We start from the raw sequence: 18,121 nt of genomic DNA, 5'->3' as shown, positions 1-18,121 counted from the left end.
AACTGCTTATTTATGTAAGTCACCCAGGGTCTACTGAGTAGGCAGACATAACAAATTTAAATAAATTAACAAATAAAAATAATAAAATGAAGGTTAAGATTGAACCACCCGACAATGATGCCATTTGATAGTATCAGACCATTGACTAGGTTTTAATAGAAAACTTGGTAAATTAAGAAACTATGTACTGGGTGAATCACCTTCACCAGGGGTGGGTTCTACTTACCTTTACTATCAGTTTGCAACGGGGCCGCACTCTCTTCTGCACATGCACAGAAGCATTCTGATGACGTCGGGGTCAGTGGGCGGAGCCTCCCGCTGGTTTTACTTCCAGTTCTATAGAACCAGTCCGAACCGGGGGCAACCCACCAGTGACATTCACCTATAGACTATTAAAGCTAGGAAAAGCATTTTGAATTTTGGTGAATTGGAATTTTAAACAAGACTGGTTTTCTGGCTTCAGCTTTGTTTTCTGGTCTCACTTTGCATTTTTCACTCTTGTAATGAAGTCGAAGGACTTGAATTTTTAATGATGCTTTCCAAAATCCAAAGCTACATGACTCAAATTTACAGGCTGAAAGATTAGTCCCAATGGACCTGACTTTTCATCATTGTTTCATATTACTAGAAAAGACCCATATTCATTGAGAGTGTTTTTATTGGCAAAATGATGTAAACGCTCATTTATTAATAAAACTAAAGACCATGGAAAATGACAAGGCTCAGGGACACATTAGTTTACATTCCACCATCTGATGATTTATATCATGGTCTTGTACTAAAAAATTACACCATAATATAATAAAAAATAAATTGGCTTTCTAATAACCCAAACTCAGCTATACCTGCATACGTAATGCCTCATTCCTGGTCTATTACAAGATATAATTTTGCAAGTGTATTAAGAAACATTTCTTGTTTTTAAATGCAGCCAATTACAGTACAAAGTAATTGAGAGACATCAGTTCAGGAAAAATAGAGTTAAGATTTTTCTCACTGGAATGATTAACCCTTTCCTGCCAGATTTCTAAGAACTAAGTTCTTAATCAGGAATGTACCAATATACTAATTAGCATCGTTATGAACCTAGCAATAGCTCGTCTATGATCTAAAGTGCACTAATTTGCATTTTATTTACACCCCGGTCTAAGATATTTATAATAATTAAATATGAGGACTAAGAAAAATATCTCAGACACTTTGTCTCAAGTCAGATCTCTGTCATCATAAATATAGAATAGAATAGAATAGAATAGAATAGAATAGAATAGAATAGAACAGAACAGAACAGAACAGAACAGAACAGAACAGAATAGAATAACAGAGTTGGAAGGGACCTTGGAGGTTTTCCAGTCCAACCCCCTACTTAGGCAGGAAGCTCTACACAACTTCAGACAAATGGTTATCCAACATCTTCTTAAAGAGCTCTTGTACAAGATTTCAGAAGCACATTTTATACATTAAAATATATGAGCACAACTGGTATTTAAAACTTTTAAGAGTTTTAAATGCCAGTTGTATTCTCTGCATTAATGCAATGGAGAAAAATGATTTTATGAACTACATGAGACCGTATTCTCATGTTGTTGTCTGTTGCATCAATATTTCCTGGATAAGAAATATCCCCAAATCAATCATTCTGTATTCAGATAAATCCTGTGCAACTTTATAGTTGTGTTTCATTTAGTCATGTAACAGTTGCTGTAATAAATTGAACCACATCTTTTATTAATTGTAGTAGCATCTTTGGCCAATATGGCAATATCTCTTGAAATTGGAGAACATTTCTCTAGTATATGAACATACAGTACACAGTATCTAATTTCCTACTATTCCAAGTATCAATTATACTTTCTTGCCTAAGCAGCAAATAAGCCTGGCTATATACATCGTATCACAAGCCCGATCGTTGAATTTTTGAGACCTGCAGATTACTGTAGATCAGAAGAAAATGGGAATGTCAACATATTTTTGTAGTCATTTCTCACATTGAAAATAACTTAGTGGAATAGGGATGATGCCATCTATTAGTTCATCACCTCTAAACCAGTTTGTGAATTCTAAGGGATTTGTGAATTCTACAGAGAGGTACCTTAAAGAAGCAGTTCCTTTACTCTTTTTTTCTTCTACTCTGCTTGTGTGTGAGAGAGATTCCTTTTACATCAAGAAAACAGAAAATTAGCAAATTTTGCAATTACACCTACAGGACCAGTGGAATTTCTGGAAGAGGGTTCACATAAGAATGACTAGTAAGAGGAAATTCTTGCAGATCGTTCCCCACTCCCAATTCCCCAACATACAAGGCAGGTTTAGAAGGTTGAAGACTCTCCAAAGTAGATTCAGTGAATTAGCAAATCGTCTTCTTGTAGCATAGGAGTTAACCACAAATCTTGCAGGCACCAACATATTTCCCAAACACCAAACAAACCCTAATGTCTATGCAAGACCAACAGAAATTAAAGACAAAAATGGCAGCATTTTCATGAAATTGCCAAAATTTTTAGATTTCTCACAAAATCATAAGCAAAAGGTGTAAAATCTTGCAGGACTTTTACACAAGATTATAGGACTGTGTTCATAAAATTCTTGGCCATTATAGAAAAAATGTGATGCCGTGTCTTGAGAAAGAATACCGATCTCTGTTGAAACAATTGGAAATAAAAAATGCCAAATCTGACCCACAGATTTAATGCTCTAAATAAATCAAAAGTTGAGATGTCTAACGACTGAGTCACATGAAATGATTAACACATTTCGAACATAACTTGGAATAGATAGCTGTTTAGAAAGAAAGCGAATAACCCCAGGATGAAGCGATCTGCTTACGAAGACTTTATTGAAAAATTAATTCATTTTTTAAAGATTCCTTGCCAGATTCTAATGTTTATGGGGGCTGGGGGTGAGTTTATTACTGCAACCAGAACACACACTTGAAATTTCAGTTATGTGGATTTTTGTTATTTAGCTCAAAACTGTAATCCCATTATTTCTGAGTTCTATAGCATGTACCTAGTTTGCAAACAAGAACCCTCGTTTTGCTTTATAGAACTGATTTTTCCAGAACATCTTTTCCAGACAGTTTAGTAAGGATTGTCTGATGGATTAACAAAAAAGGGATCAGGTTCTTTCCCCACTCCTTACATGATTTTTTAAAAATGTCTTCTTTCTGGTGAGGAAAGGTCTTTTATCCAACTGCTACTAAAGGTTTGTTGTGGAGTCATTTGATTGTTGTGAGCATGTCAGAGCCATACAATTATGAACGAGTGCTTGATATTTTCCCATCTTTTTCTTATGTCAGTATGCAAGTGTGTAATTAAGATTTATAGCTTGACTAAACCTTTATAATGTCCTCTCTTGGTCACTGTCAATTTTATAAATCAAAGATTTCCTCCTGTTGAAAGACACAGTATCCAGAATATGGAAATTTCAGTGAAGGATGAAAAGTTGTTCTGAAAAAGCGATTTATGAAATTATTACATGGGGGGGGTGGGGGGGAGAAAAACTCTACAAAATGTTTAATGGTCATGGCAGTTACCAAGATTTGCAAGGTGACCTGGAAGATGTTCCCTGTTTTTAGACTGGTCTTGAATTTAATCTGTAATACATGTTTCTTTAAAAAATGTGACTGACATGTTGGATGAGTAAAACCAGGTATATCCAGCTTAAATAAAACTATCAGCTACAATATTCTTCCTCTTCCTCCTCCTCATTTTAGCCATTGTCTATCCATTGCAGGATGAAGGCCTCTTCTGCATTTTTTCAACCAATATGGTCCTGAACTTTCTTTTGCCATTTGGGCTTGCAATACTTGCTGATACTTCCACATACTAATAAATAATAAATTCTTGGATACGATCTTGTACTTGACAGGAAAAATGATTCACAGGCCATAATTAACATCTTTTAATGCATATCAAGTATTACACATATTAAAACACAACATTTAACAGTAAGATTATGGCATTAAGATAGCTCTAATACAGGAAGTTTTATTTTTATAGTATATTAGACAGTGGTTTTAAATAACTTCTCTTTATAAAATAATAGGCATTTTAGGCACAATATATGAGAACTCTATCCTGCTAAAGTTCAAAAAATAAGATGAAGGAGGTAGGGCTTTTTCCCAAATTTCAATGAGATAAAAGCAGGATGTGCTTCTGACAGATTGTGCCGCATGTCAGTACATTACTTACAAAAGTAGAACCTTAAAATAAAAGTTTTTTTTTTACAAAATTACAAAAAGTAAATTATTACAAATCCTAATTTAATAGTTCTCCCTTCCTTTAACAATATCAGGCTTAATTTAACCCCCCACCCCCCCCAAAACCCCCAAAAAGAATTGGTATTTTAGTTTTTTTATATTCACGCCACCAGACTTTGTTAAAATAAACCAAGTAAAGTAATTAACACAACTGTAAAAAACATTTCTCAAGAAACAGTTAGAAATATTGCACACAGAAGAACATGCAGAATTCCAACAGGTGAGCTTATACACTTGTTTATAAAGTATTAAAATGAAATTTAAAAAATGGCAGAAATAAGTGAAAGGGGATTGGGAAAGGGATTGTAAAATGTTAAATTAATAAAGCATTGAAATTAACTTTAAATATATTAGAATTAACCTAGGTTAATTCATACATCAAAGGATTTTGTAGGTATCTAGTAAAAAAAAAAAGATATAAATTTTTGATCTTCCACCATAGCTCAAAGCTGTAAGTATTTATAAAAAGATGAAGTCATTTATGAAAACTTTTCCATTATTTAGTGGATGGTAGGTATGTCAGAACAAGGAGTGCACATTTAACAGAGAATAAAAATTAAACTTAAGATGTCAGATGGATATCCAAAACTGTAGAAATTTAACACTCTCAAAGTACCAAGCCACCAAATGACACGAAGGACAGTTCTAGTTTTATTAAGACATGATTGAGAATGTATTAAGAAGAAAAAGTATTATGTTTCCAATGTCAGAAAAAGAACAAAATAAAATTTCCTTTCTGAGAAGGGAAGGAGGCCTTTGATACCTCTTTATATTGTTTCCTGCTTAGTGGAGGATAGATAAAAACCATACAAAATGGAACAGATTATGCAAAATGGAAATTAGTTAAGTTGTTGAACTACAATTAGCTGTAGCATATTATTTCTTTACTCAGAGGTTACACATTTGACACATGTTTTCAGGTCAGGTAAAACAGTTTTCTTCACAACACTTCACAACACCAGGACAGCTGGTAATGGGCAAGATTTCTTATTTTCTCAATCAAGTTTTGGGGATCATGCCACCCTTTCTTCCTTTCCATGTATCACAGGCTCTGCACATTGCTATAGGCTCAATGTGCTTTGTGTGTATTTGTGCCAAAATCTGCAAGATTGAAGTTATGGCATCGAGATACCCACTCTTCCCTTTTGTACCCATATACAGACAGACGTACAAAAGGACAGGGCTTGGACTGTGATACAACACCCACAAATCAGATACCACCCCCAGAAAACAGGCCAACTAATCAAATTCATTGTACCGTTGTAATAATGGGCATAATTTGTTCCTAATATGAAGGCTGAATTGGGTGTTGGGTACAGTGCATTTCTTACTAAAGCCATTGAGCAGCTGAATAAATGCACACCAGAAAATGATTTCCCCAAACTAAAAAAACATATATTTTAAAATGTGTAGTATACGTAGTCCTTGTTCAGTGACCACAATTGGGATCAGCAACTTGGTTGTTAAGCAAAGTGGTACCTAAGCAAAAGCTTAACGGTGCTTACAATCTTACTTACACAGATCTTATGCTAAAGAACTATGAAGGCTGTAAATGCAAAGATTGGTAGCAAATTTAGTTTTTTCATCACCCTTATCTGCAAACTGTCTCTAAATGAGGAAATCACCAAACAAGGACTCCTATAGTACTCATCCTGGAATAAAATTATTCTCTCACATATATAAAACAATTGTTCAAAGATAAATCTCTCCATCTTTAGCACTTATAAATATTTTAAGTCCTCAATTTTCACCTTTACATCTTTGTATGTACAGTGAAGTCACATGACTATAATTTTTATCTTGCATGTAAAAATACTTTGCTGCTTATTTATTTTGTCAATTTGCAATGCAAGGATGGAAATCACTGGGCATTGACAGAAAACAGGTTTGTTTAGGTCAAAAAAAACCTCTTTGCATCTAAACTACATATAATCTGTTAATATATATTCCTGAGACTTCTGTTACTTCAATAATAAATATACATGCTTGTAATTAAGTCCTTTTATTTATTCTGATATCAAACTAAACAATAATTCAAATATTAAAGTAATCAAAAAGGAAATGCCTACTGGCTGATAATGCATGTAGTCAGAGAATCTAGATAGAATTAAACTGAGAGTCAATATTCTTGTATAATTCAAAAGAACTGCATTTTTTTCTACTTATTTTATTCAGAAGAAATGTAGCAGAGAATGAAATAAAAGTTTATATCTAGGTACCTCTCTAACAAAGGCAGAGATGAGATACGGTCCACTGAGATACATATACTTCTCAATTTATGGCTGCAATTGATCCTGGAATTATGGCCATAAGTCATAGCAGTAATCAAATAGTTAACACGACTGTGTCCAATTTTATGACCTTTTTTAATGGGGGTTGTTAACCAACCTAATGGGCGTTTTTTCCCCAGAAAGCAGAAATAAATGCTGGTTTCTGGAAAAATGCTGAAAATCACATGACCATAGGACACTACAAATGGCCATAATTGTATGCTAGTTACCAAGAACCCAAAATGTGATCATATGATGGGGATGGGGGGCAGATGAACAGCCATTAGAATTTCAAAACTTGGCTGTAAGTAGTTCTAGGTAGGTTCGTTCTAACTTCAAGTGATCGCTAAGTGATGAGCCGTAAATAGACTATTATCTGTACTTCCCTTTAGAAGTTGTATGGAAATGCATTTTTTGAATATGAGACCAACCAATTTATTGAAAAGAAGATATATGCACTATATAACAGATCAACAAGAGATTATCGCATTATCCTAGCCAATGTTATGTTTCTGATGCATCAAATAGCAGCACAGTTTAATTTACAAGCATCATCAGAAAATGCCAAGCTGAATGCTAAGGGTGTATTGGTAGTTTCGCTTCACTGAGTTGAAGATTCCTTTTCAGGAATAATCAAGAATCGTGAACAAGGGTGCTAAAAATTCTTTTGCTGTGAATTGCATCGCTTTTATACATAAGACATCTTTTCCATTGTGTTTTCTAAGTTTAATTCTTAAATTCATTTTTAAATAGAGTTCAAGATAAAAACAATAGAAGCTTTAATACACTTTCTAAGTAACATATTATATAAGCCAGAATAGACTGCATAATACCAAGGTCTCCTATGCAACAATTTTCTTTAAAAAAAGAAATTCAAATATAAAAAGCTGAGGAAGACTAAAAATGCTTAACTCTTCATCTACTTTTCTATCTGGTTTTTTTTTAGAAGTCATGGAGGAAAATAGCACAACTTAACAGAATAAAAGCATGGAAAATGTTTAGCATTCCTTCCCCAGTCTCTAGTGACTATTTTGTTTTCTTTCTTTCTTTTTAAGGCCAAGAGTTCTCTGCGTAAGAGTAGCTTGCAGAGAAGTTAGTATAAAATGTTTTATAGTTCTAATCAGTGGTGGGATTCAAGTAATTTATCAACCGGTTCTCTGCCTTAATGATTTCTTCCAACAACCAGTTTTCCAAACTGCTCAAAAAGTTAACAACCAGTTCTCCCGAAGTGGTGCGAACTGTCTGAATCTGTTCTGTCCCCGTCCCACACGCACACACACCAACAGACGTCCAAGAGTTAAAAAACAAACCAGCCGACAAAATCCTTTTCCTTATGATAACGGAACTTGGTAGCAACCTAGTGGCTGCCTGCCAAGAGTTTATTACTCATGAAGAGATAACGTCTCTCCGCTTCTGGTACATCAAAGTAAAATGTTCAATAATTACAGAGTAACTTAAGTTCAAATATAATTCAGCAAAGGCTATAGCAAAAGTCTGGCAATGCAGAATGGCGTGGAAGCTTTCAGTTTTGTTCGTCACAAGGCTTGACTGGCCACCACGCTCCCTTTTATATCCTGTGGGGTGTGGTCCAGTGACTCAGCCTAATCTCTGGCATGCCTTTTCTTCTGTTGCGCGCGCTTATCTCTGCGACACTGTCGAGGATCCAGCCAAGACTCATTACTCTCATCACTGTCCACCTGTGGCTGCGTGGACGTGCTTGGCCCCGGCCCTATCTCTTGCCCTTCGGCGGACACCAAAGGCATTGCCAAAGAGGAGGGTCCTGGAGAGGGAGGCCTTGCCAACTCCTCTCCTTCACTCTCGGAGTCCTCTCCTGCCGATGACACAGGCTCAGGTAACGGAGCCACAACAGAATCCCACCACTGATTCTAATGTATTTTTATACGTAGAAATCACACACATCTATGATGGCAAGCTTGCAGAGATTCCAATAAAAATTATGCATTTTTCAAATCCTACTAATTTTATTAGGATACATTAAAGCTAAAATAATAAATTAGGTAGTAATAAAGTTCAATAAATACAATGGGATTTACCTCTCAGCAAATATATTGCACTGTGAAGCAACGTGAAACGGTTCACACTAAGTAAAGTATTTTTAAATTCTTCACTATGACAAACTCATCCTTTCAATACTCAGCTTGCCTCCTGCAACAAACTACAGTAATTGTAATGACAAAAAAACCCTTATTCTAAAAAAAGTACTTTTTCCTTTATTGATTTATTTTAATGCTAATAAAATTGTCACGAATGCAGATGGAATTCAACAGTACATGAAAAGGTACAGGTTCCCTAATTAGTTACATATTGATTAATTATGTATGGACAAAACTGATCCTAGAGTGATGCATCATGGCACAATCCAATGCAAATGTAATCCTACTTATGTTACAGCACAATCTTATGCCGATTTATACATAAATTGTACTGAGTCAGTAAGTTTCCAGCCTTATTAATCCATTCACTAATTACTAATTACTTTAATTTTAAACTGGGTAAAATGGTGCATATAAACTAAAGGAATGCCAGTTCCTTTTGTTATTAAGCTGGGGGGGAAAAAACAACCAATCGAGAGATATAAGCCTCGCTGGGCTTGGCCATCTTCACAGGAATTGAAATTTGGCAAATTGTACAAAACATTTTATGACATAAACGTAACGGTTTATGACAGAATACAAAATGTCATAAAACATTTCTTGTGCTGATGTTGGTGCTATTACAGTTCAACTTGGGCTATTTTTGAGCCAGATACATACATCTCTGAATGGATGCCAAGTTTTCTAGTGAAGAAAGAACATTAGAAGTTGTGTCACTGTTGAATTTGGTAAGGAGATATTTCTGAAAGGATGAGCCAGCAGATCATGGGTTGTTTAGTAACACAGACATTATGGAAGACTATGATATTTATGCACAAAAGTAATTTTACTCAGTATAGCATATTGCTGCTGATCTATGCAAATTATAGATTTGGGTTAGAACTAATACTGGACCAGGCCCTGGGAATTTGAGAATTCAGGGCTAACTTGTCAAACGATGCAGGTTTTTTAAAAAAATTAATTTTACAGAATCATTTATAATTAAGCTTAAAGTTGCTCCATTTGCGGATGTTCTGAAATTAGACCGGACAGTCAGCCATGGTTATTCAGTAACAATTACAGAAAAGCTAGTCAAAAACTTGTGGAACAGCGGCATAAAGCTATCACAAACTGTCAGCTACTGCTTAATAATGTGAAATATTTCAAGTTTGAATTTCCCTGACCTCCTGCAGAGAGATCCCCGACTGTAGTGCTAAAGTGCCTTTCCCTGAAGCTCCAGTAACAGAAATGGCAGAGAATGCTGATGAGAGAATATTTAACACATGAGCTCTAATCTGATACGAGGGAGCAAACTGAACAGAAGCAAAATGAAACATAACAAATGACAGAAAGTTTATGTGTACAATAAAACATGGGCTACTTCTATCATACATTTAATATATATGGCTTTACTACAGTCATAATCCAACTCCGGCTTTTTTGGCATTGCTCTATCAGGCAAAGTCTGCACAGCAGTGGTGGGTTGCTACCAGTGAACTGGTAGCGGCGGTGGTGGGAGGCTCCGCCCACCCACCAGACGTTTCTGCGCATGCGCAGAAGTGTTGCGCACACATGCCCACAAGCAAACCAGTAGCGACGGGATTTGAAACCCACTACTGCTGCCCAGCCCCTTATTACTGTATAACAATGATGCAGCAATTTATCTATTGATTGATTTTATTTATCTATATCCCACCTTTGTTATTTTTACCAATAACTCAAGGCAGTGAACATATCCAACACACCTTCCTCATCCTATTTTCCCTACAATAACAACCCTGTGAAACAACTTGGGCTGAGAGAAAGCAACCGGTCCCAAGATCACCCAGCTGGCTTTGTAGGCTAAGGCGGGACTTGAACTCGCAGCTCTTGCTTTCTAGCCTTAACCTACCTAGACCAAACTGGCTCTATTTGTCTGAAAGGTTGTTAAGAAGATAAAGCTCATCCGCAGCCTAGTTTTACCCTTCTTGTTTCCCAAAAATGTGGGGTGTACACTATGAACTACTAAGCATGGCTTACTTTTTATTATTGTTATATTATAAAGCCTTTTATCTTTCATGAGTTTCCAAGATTCAATTCATACAACCAGCACAATTCATCCTTTAATGTGGCCCTTGACAGCCTCCATGGTAGCCCAAGGCACCAAGAGCCAGGGCATTAATGCATGAAATACTGCCTTCCTTGTAGCTAGCCCATCAAGTACTGTGGCCTCATTCTATAAAATGCATCAAGTAACTCAACTAATGTTCCTGAAAGTTAATTTAAAGAAATAGTTCACTTACGTATAGGAAAAAAGACAAAAAAAATCTATTTCTGAATCATAATGACCATGATGGCCATCTGGGGTTTGGGGGATGAAAAAAATCAAGATGGCCATCACAGCACAACATATCCCTTTATGTGTGTCACAATGAACGTAACAATGAGAAATCACACTGAGAAAAATAAGCTACCTTCCGCAATGTGTGACTTGTTTTAGATTTGGTGTACCGGAGAATTTGGAAAATCAATTGAAGATGAAAGAACATTGGAAACAACTGAAATAAAAAAATTGTCCCTCTTAATACAGGGTGCAGGAGCAATAAAAGCATTGTATTTTCCAACTTATGCTAAATTTCAGAAACTGCGTATTCTGATATTTTGATCTTGCAATTCTTATGGCCACTGAAACTACCAATAGGTCTCTTTACTAAACAGTTATTAAAAAACGAAAGCAGAGCCTTTACATTGTAAACAAGTTTGAGGAGAAGATTAACCTATAATAGACAAACTGTAATGTTTGTTTCATTGGCTTTAAAAGATTTTGGGAAGAGGGCCTTCCTTCCTGATGGAAGGAAGCCAAAAAAATTCTCAGGAAACCATGTAAAAGTCTTCAATACCAAGCCATATTTATAAGACATTATCAGTCCTTAAGAACAGAAACAATTTTGTATACCATGACTGCAATTCTCTATCCACTCACCTAAATGTCTGTATTAGCCTATAAGGCTATAAGGCAATTTCATTTAAATAATTTCACATAATTTATAGCACCAATTGCCAAGAACCATTTAATAAGAAGTCTCTCTCTCTTCCCCTCCTACCCCCCACCCCACCCCACCCATGGGTATGTATGTGCCTGTCTGTCTGTCTTTTGGAGAGGAAAATAAAAGAATGGTATCTCTAGATTAAATAAGCAAAAATAGCTTCAAATAGAAAAACTAGGGAGATGTTAAAGCTTTTATGCTGTATTTAACCAAAATCCTAGTGTAATTTCCCTCTTAAACAAGATGATTCACAGTGAGAGAGTAACAATTTGTTCAGTCCTAGCAACTAAGTTGAAAATCTGTCATCACGGAAGCACTAGTTATGAACATGCCACAATGAAGAAATAACATGTTATTACAAAGCAAGACAAATATGGGATTATCAGAATTCTCATTAAAACACCAAACAGTTAAAAAAGAAAAAGAGTTAAAAAGAAGCTTTTATCCATAAAAATTCCATCATTAGTTCCTAACTGTGATGATATTGCTATTATACTTTTGTTATAAGTAGTTTCAGTTGGCACACATCTTTGCAGTCAAACAGCTTATTAAATAAAATATCACAGTTCATATTTCTTCTAGCACACATTCTTCTGGATAGATATTTCTTTTAAAAAATATTCTAATTCCATTCAAATACAAGACTCGTCATAATAATCTAAATGATAAAATACCGTATTAGGAATTAAAAATAACCCTTTTTGTTTGTAAATTCAATCAAAAAATCCCGGTGAATTTTTGAATGTATACTGTAACATTTAGTCTATGTGTTTTCCAAGAAAAAAGATTAAACCCAGTACTATTTTCCATCCTCTTCAACTTCCTTGCTTTAGGTTTTCAAACGGAGACAATTACATCCAGATAAAGTCTGTCATAGGATTCCCTGAAGCATAAGATGAGTAGAAGGCTTAGTAAGCAGGAACCTGGGAGGCACCAGTTAAACCAAGAAAATTCTATAGAAGGAAAAAGAAATAGTTTACTTATTTGTGTAACACTGTACTTCACTTTAATAAAGCAGTAATTCTAAAAACAGGCTCACAATCTAGACTCCACAATATTTTTGGAGGGGATGGGGGAATGCTTTTAGCCTCAAAGCTATCTTCAAGTGAAAATCAACCGTCTCAAAATGAGTACTTTTACCAGAAGGAACTGATCTCATCAACAACAGATATTGGGAGAAATCATGACGTTAGTGACTTCTGAAAGCAGGACTGGGAGAGTTTTTTCTATTAGGTATCATATTTGAAACACAAAAAATTAAGTGTACAAAATTACCGTGTTTCCCTGAAAATAAGACAGGGTTTTATTTTCTTTTGACCTCCCAAATAAGGGCTTGGCCTTATTATCGGGGGTGGGTGGGTGGGTGTCTTATTTTATTTATTAGTCGCATTTCTATGCCGCACAACTCCCTAGGGACTCTGGGGGTGCAGGAGGTGGCGAGCATGGGACTGGATCAGTGGTGGGTTGCCCCCGGTTTGCACCGGTTCTATAGAACTGGTAGTAAAACCGGCAGGAGGCCCCGCCCACCGACCCCATCACCAAAATGCTTCTGCACATGCGCAGAAGAGTGTGCGGCCCCGTTATGAACCAGTAGTAAAGGTAAGTAGAATCCACCCCTGGACTGGATGTCCCGCGCCTCTCCTCCCTGTTCTTCGCGCTGGCCAAGCGGCCCAACACATCCCACCCCTCCCCAATGGCAACAGCTGCTTCCCTTCCCTGCCGTCTCTTTATTGAGAGGAGTGGCAGGTGAGGTGGGTGAGAAGCGAGACATGTGGAGTGAGACATGGCTCCCCTTGCCTTCACTTCTCCCCCCCTTGCCAGGCATGACAGGGCTCCTGCCCCTCGCTTAGCCACCCACCCCCTTTAAGGATGCAATTTGGGGGTGGCAAGTAGGGCGGGTGAGAAGCGCGTCTTACCTTTCAAGCTCCATCGCATTCCTCGCCGTTGTGTCCAGGGAAACACGCTGTAAAAGAAAACCTTGCAAGTTCATGAAGTTTGACTGAGCTCGCGAGAAGGTTTTCTTTTACACCGTGTTTCCCTGGACGCAATGTCCTGCCCCACCTGCCACCCCTCTCGATAAAGAGACGGCGGGGAAGGGAAGCAGCCAGGCTGCAGTTGCCATTGGGGTGGGGTGGGATGTGTTGGGCCGCTCGACTGGTGCGAAGAACAGGGAGAGGAGGGCATGTTCCCCCCTTGCCCCCCTCCGGCCTTGCCTCCTCAACTCTTTTTGGTTGTGCGGCAAGCAACCAGAGGAAATGGTGGGGCCGGCTGAGCATGCGTGTAAGTAGTTGGGGGGGGGGGCTTATTTTGGGGAGGCTTATATCATTGCATGCGTTAAAAAGCCCGATTGGGCTTATTATCTGGACATGTCTTATTTTCGGAGAAACACCGTATGTTTCTGGAAAAAAACAAAATTGCAAATCAGAACCCAAATTTTAAAACAACAATTCTATAACTGAGCTAAGGGCAATGCAACAATGAAAAGTGAAGAAACACCCACTTGGTTCTCTATTTCTCTAATTCTCTCTACACATCTACAGATCTAAAAACCCTTCAAGTATTATGGTTTAGGTCAATCCCATATCTACAGGCTAAGTATAAAACACAATGTATTTTCTTTAAAATCTCCATGTTAAAGAGGAAATATGTAATAAACCATTCCTACCAGAGACAATTATATATCTTAATGAATGGCTAATAACTGTATTATTGCTTTTATTAAAAAAAAACCCCACTCAGGGAGCATTATAGCAATAAAATTAAAGATAAAAAAGAAAGCATAGCCATAAACTTTAATACAATTAAAGTCAAAATCAAACTTTATATCAGGATCATTAAGTTTGGAATGCAGTAGCTGAGAACTATGGAGTGATGAAAAGCTCCCATTGGCATCTCCAAGCAGTTTTTCACAGAGTTTAACACAGTGGTGAAATCCAAATTTTTCTACTACCGGTTCTGTGGGCGTGGTGTGGCTTGGTGGGCGTGGCTTAGTGAGCATGGAAGGGAAGGATATTGCAAAGTCTCCATTCCCACTCCACCCTGGGGTCAGCCAGAGGTGGCATTTGCTGGTTCTCCGAACTGCTCAAAATTTCTGCTACCGGTTCTTCAGAACCTGTCAGAACCTGCTGGATTTCACCCCTGGTTTAACAACCCTGACAACAAGAGAGAATATCTGACTGCAAGTTCCCAAACCACTGCAAAAATTGGCCTCCAACAGCCATCCCAGCAGATGCTCACAGGGAAGTATCATGGTTGAAAATAGTTGTATTAGCTGAGCATCTGCTACGCTCTCAAACATACACCCAAATAAATTATCTGAATTTTTTTTGCATCATATTACCACGAGATACAATTAAGTACACACATCTCTAAAATACATCAAATCATAATTGCCACAGCCAAGACAGTACCGTGGAAGTTAATGAGGATATTTTCTAAACTCTCTTTACATTTTTAAAGCTACAAAAGAGTGATTGACTTTCCTGCTCTTGGTTGAGCCAACAAATGATTTGAATGCAAGACAGCCATCTTTATTCTCATTCCAATGACAAACTAACGAGAATTAATAGCTCCAATCCTCTTTGGATTCATAAAATCTTTTTAGCACTTATTATTAAGAACTTGCTAAGGGAAAATTTGGTATTTGGAATTTAAATGAAGTAATTTGATAAGAATACACACAAAACATGAACATACTTTGGTCTTTACAAACTGTTTTGCATATATGTGTGTATGTGCACACACATGCACACACATATATGTAATAACACACACACACACACACACACACACATAAAAATAGAGCTTTGAAACACTTTTTGCTACATTGGGAAATTGACGAAAGAGACAATTTATAGGAAGGAAATAATTACATTGTTTCTTCCCTCCACAGGGAATTAAATTATTGAAGCACGAGACTGGATTAGTTTTATCACAGGTTTAGATTGCCAGCTACAAATGTGATTTGTAGCAATAATATTGCACTGATCTTTGTTAAAAATATGTACATTTAATAATAATCTCCAGTGTTTATTTTAAAGTCAAGCCACTATTCCAATTTCAAAGGAATGCTTTCACAAAGATGTTATTCTCTGATTGACAACCAGTTAGAGAAACACTTAGATGGCCCAGCTTCAACATCATTAGCATTAGTAGAAGAGATATATGCAGTCTATCTTGGTGAATGACACTCCGAATGAAATATATCACACTGGTAAATTTATATGAGCAAGCATTCAAAACACTTCTTACCTCTATGGTAGAAACTAAAGAAAAACAAAAGAACTCCCATGAACATGTTATTTAGGAAAGTAACCACGCCACAGGTAATCCCTTCAGGAACAGGATAGACGGTTTCGACAAAAAGTTCAAAGAAGATGGGGACGCTGCTGTTCAAGAAGACACCCAGCAAAATGCAGGAAGTATAAAGTGTGGCTGCAATGAAAGTACACAAGTTCAGTGATTCTGCAGCACGACTGTGCTATTGTAGTTTTGTAATAATAATAGACTGATATGAACCTTTTTGATCAGATTTTTATAACTTTAAATATGAGACATACATGGGGCTTTCACATAATGGTTTTTTAGTAGGCTAGGAAAAGAGAAGACCAATTTGCCAACCATAATTGTAGATATATGCAGATTTCCTGCTAGCAATAGAAATACAATAATTAGTACATTTGAGCCAGTATGCCACAAGTGCAATCTAAGTCTAGTTTTATACCATGCACATGTGTGTATTCTAGGCAAGCCAGGATCTCTAATCTTGAGATTATTTCGCTAGCCAACATACAACTGTCCATATCCCACCATGCTTAAGCTACTTATTGACATTGTGAAAAAAGGGTTTAGAATCAAGAATAGGTGCTACATGAATACAGATTGACAATGAATATGTGTGACCAGTGCATGAAATAAATAGAAGCGGTTTGGTCATACAAATTTAGAGGAAGGGTAAGACCAAGGAAGTCATGGCTGGATGAAGTTACAAACCTGTCAAAAAGAGAAACAATACCTTAAAGATCAAAAGGCAATACATGAGGCAATATATCAATGTGGTAGAAGCAAAGGTGATTTAGAAGGATAAAAAGTTACAGAGAGGTGTATTGTAGATGCAAACCAGATTTAGCTGTATTTTCTTTGTGTGGTTCTTATAGGGTATCATTAATTTTGTTTTCTCGCAACTTATTAGTGCCCCCATGCTATGCACAGTGTGGCTTATGAAAAAAAGAAAATAGCTTGAGTCATATAGTAAATGCGTGTGTGGCTTTGGTGTGTGTGTGTCTTAGCTATATTACTTGAGTGTGTATAAATTTGATCCAAATGCATTTGATCCAAAGATGTGCAATGTTATATTGTACAATCATAGCTACCTGAAGGACAGAAGGCATGTTACTTTGTTCACATAACATATAACGGAGTAATCCAGCTGTAAAGGAAAAAAAAACCTGGAATTTCTGAATCTATTATCTGTAATTGAGCAGAAGAATTAAGACATCATTTCTATTTCTCCTTGTAATGGGCAGATGTCATCCTGTCGTTTGTATATGCTTACTTAATGAGCAGAGAACTTACTGATCGACTAACAAGTGGGACTAATAAGACCCAATTGAAAATATCTGTAGGCTCTTGTATAAATCATCTATGCATATAGTTGTGTACATATTCTCAGAATTATTCTGACATCATTTAGAACTCAATTATTGCAAATACATAATAACAATAAATGAGCTGTTACATGGACAGACCTGTAAATGTTTTACTCTCTTGAGTAAATATGCCTCTGATAGGCATTGGCTAGTTTAAGCTTCTTGTTCAGAACAGTACAAAACTACATAAATATCATCTAATAATAATAATTTCCCAATTTAGTAATATAATTCATTCTCAGGTTTCTAAATCTCAAGAGGCCTCATTTTTCCATGAGTGAACATTCTAGTAGCGTTTAATTGAAAGAGCCCAATGTAATATTTTTCTACAGACTCTTCTTGTACCAGAATAATATACAAATTGCAGCAATGGCTCTGGTGAGATAAAGCTAGATCATCTAAAGCAAAACAAAGCCAAGGAATTCAACAAATGTGGTCTCATATGGAGCAAAATAAATTTCTTGATGGTCCAAAACAAAAATCTTAGCTCCTGGGCTTTATACGTTATTAAGAAGAATAGTTATCCTTTTCCTCGTCCTACTAATGTTATTGGATGGATATAAACAATAATGGTATCCTATCCCAAACACCATGTGCCTGCTTTACACTTAGCTAATGTGCAGGCTCATTTGCATACAGAAAGATTTTACTGTTTAAAGAATTAGGTCCAAGAGTCTGGACTGTAAATCCTTAAACTGAAGCTATTATTATAACAAAGTGTAGCTTATTTCTTAAATGTAAACATCTCTGTTTATTTAACTGCAGATAAACAAACAAACAGAAGCTACCATTCTACAACCAATCGTTTATTACTCTTTCACGC

General features: G+C 36.5%; 1 protein-coding gene across 1 annotated transcript in view; it reads right to left on the bottom strand.

The window, feature by feature from the left end:
• Positions 1 to 8,739: 8,739 nt before the first annotated feature.
• SLC49A4 (solute carrier family 49 member 4) overlaps positions 8,740 to 18,121 on the bottom strand; it is a 94,901-nt gene continuing 85,519 nt past the window's right edge. Inside the window, exons 8-9 of the mRNA XM_034422731.3 lie at positions 15,902 to 16,084; positions 8,740 to 12,603 (exon numbers count right to left, since the gene is read on the bottom strand). Of these exons, the coding sequence (XP_034278622.2) occupies positions 12,488 to 12,603; positions 15,902 to 16,084 (299 nt within the window). The 3' untranslated portion in view covers positions 8,740 to 12,487. The remainder of the gene's footprint in view (positions 12,604 to 15,901; positions 16,085 to 18,121) is intronic.

Source organism: Pantherophis guttatus, chromosome 1 (genome assembly GCF_059756535.1).
Source record: "Pantherophis guttatus breed Tessera chromosome 1, ASM5975653v1, whole genome shotgun sequence".
Classification (NCBI taxonomy): Eukaryota; Metazoa; Chordata; class Lepidosauria; order Squamata; family Colubridae; genus Pantherophis; species Pantherophis guttatus.
The sequence above is the reverse complement of the archived record's forward strand: the minus strand, read 5'-3'. Positions and strand labels throughout refer to the sequence as shown.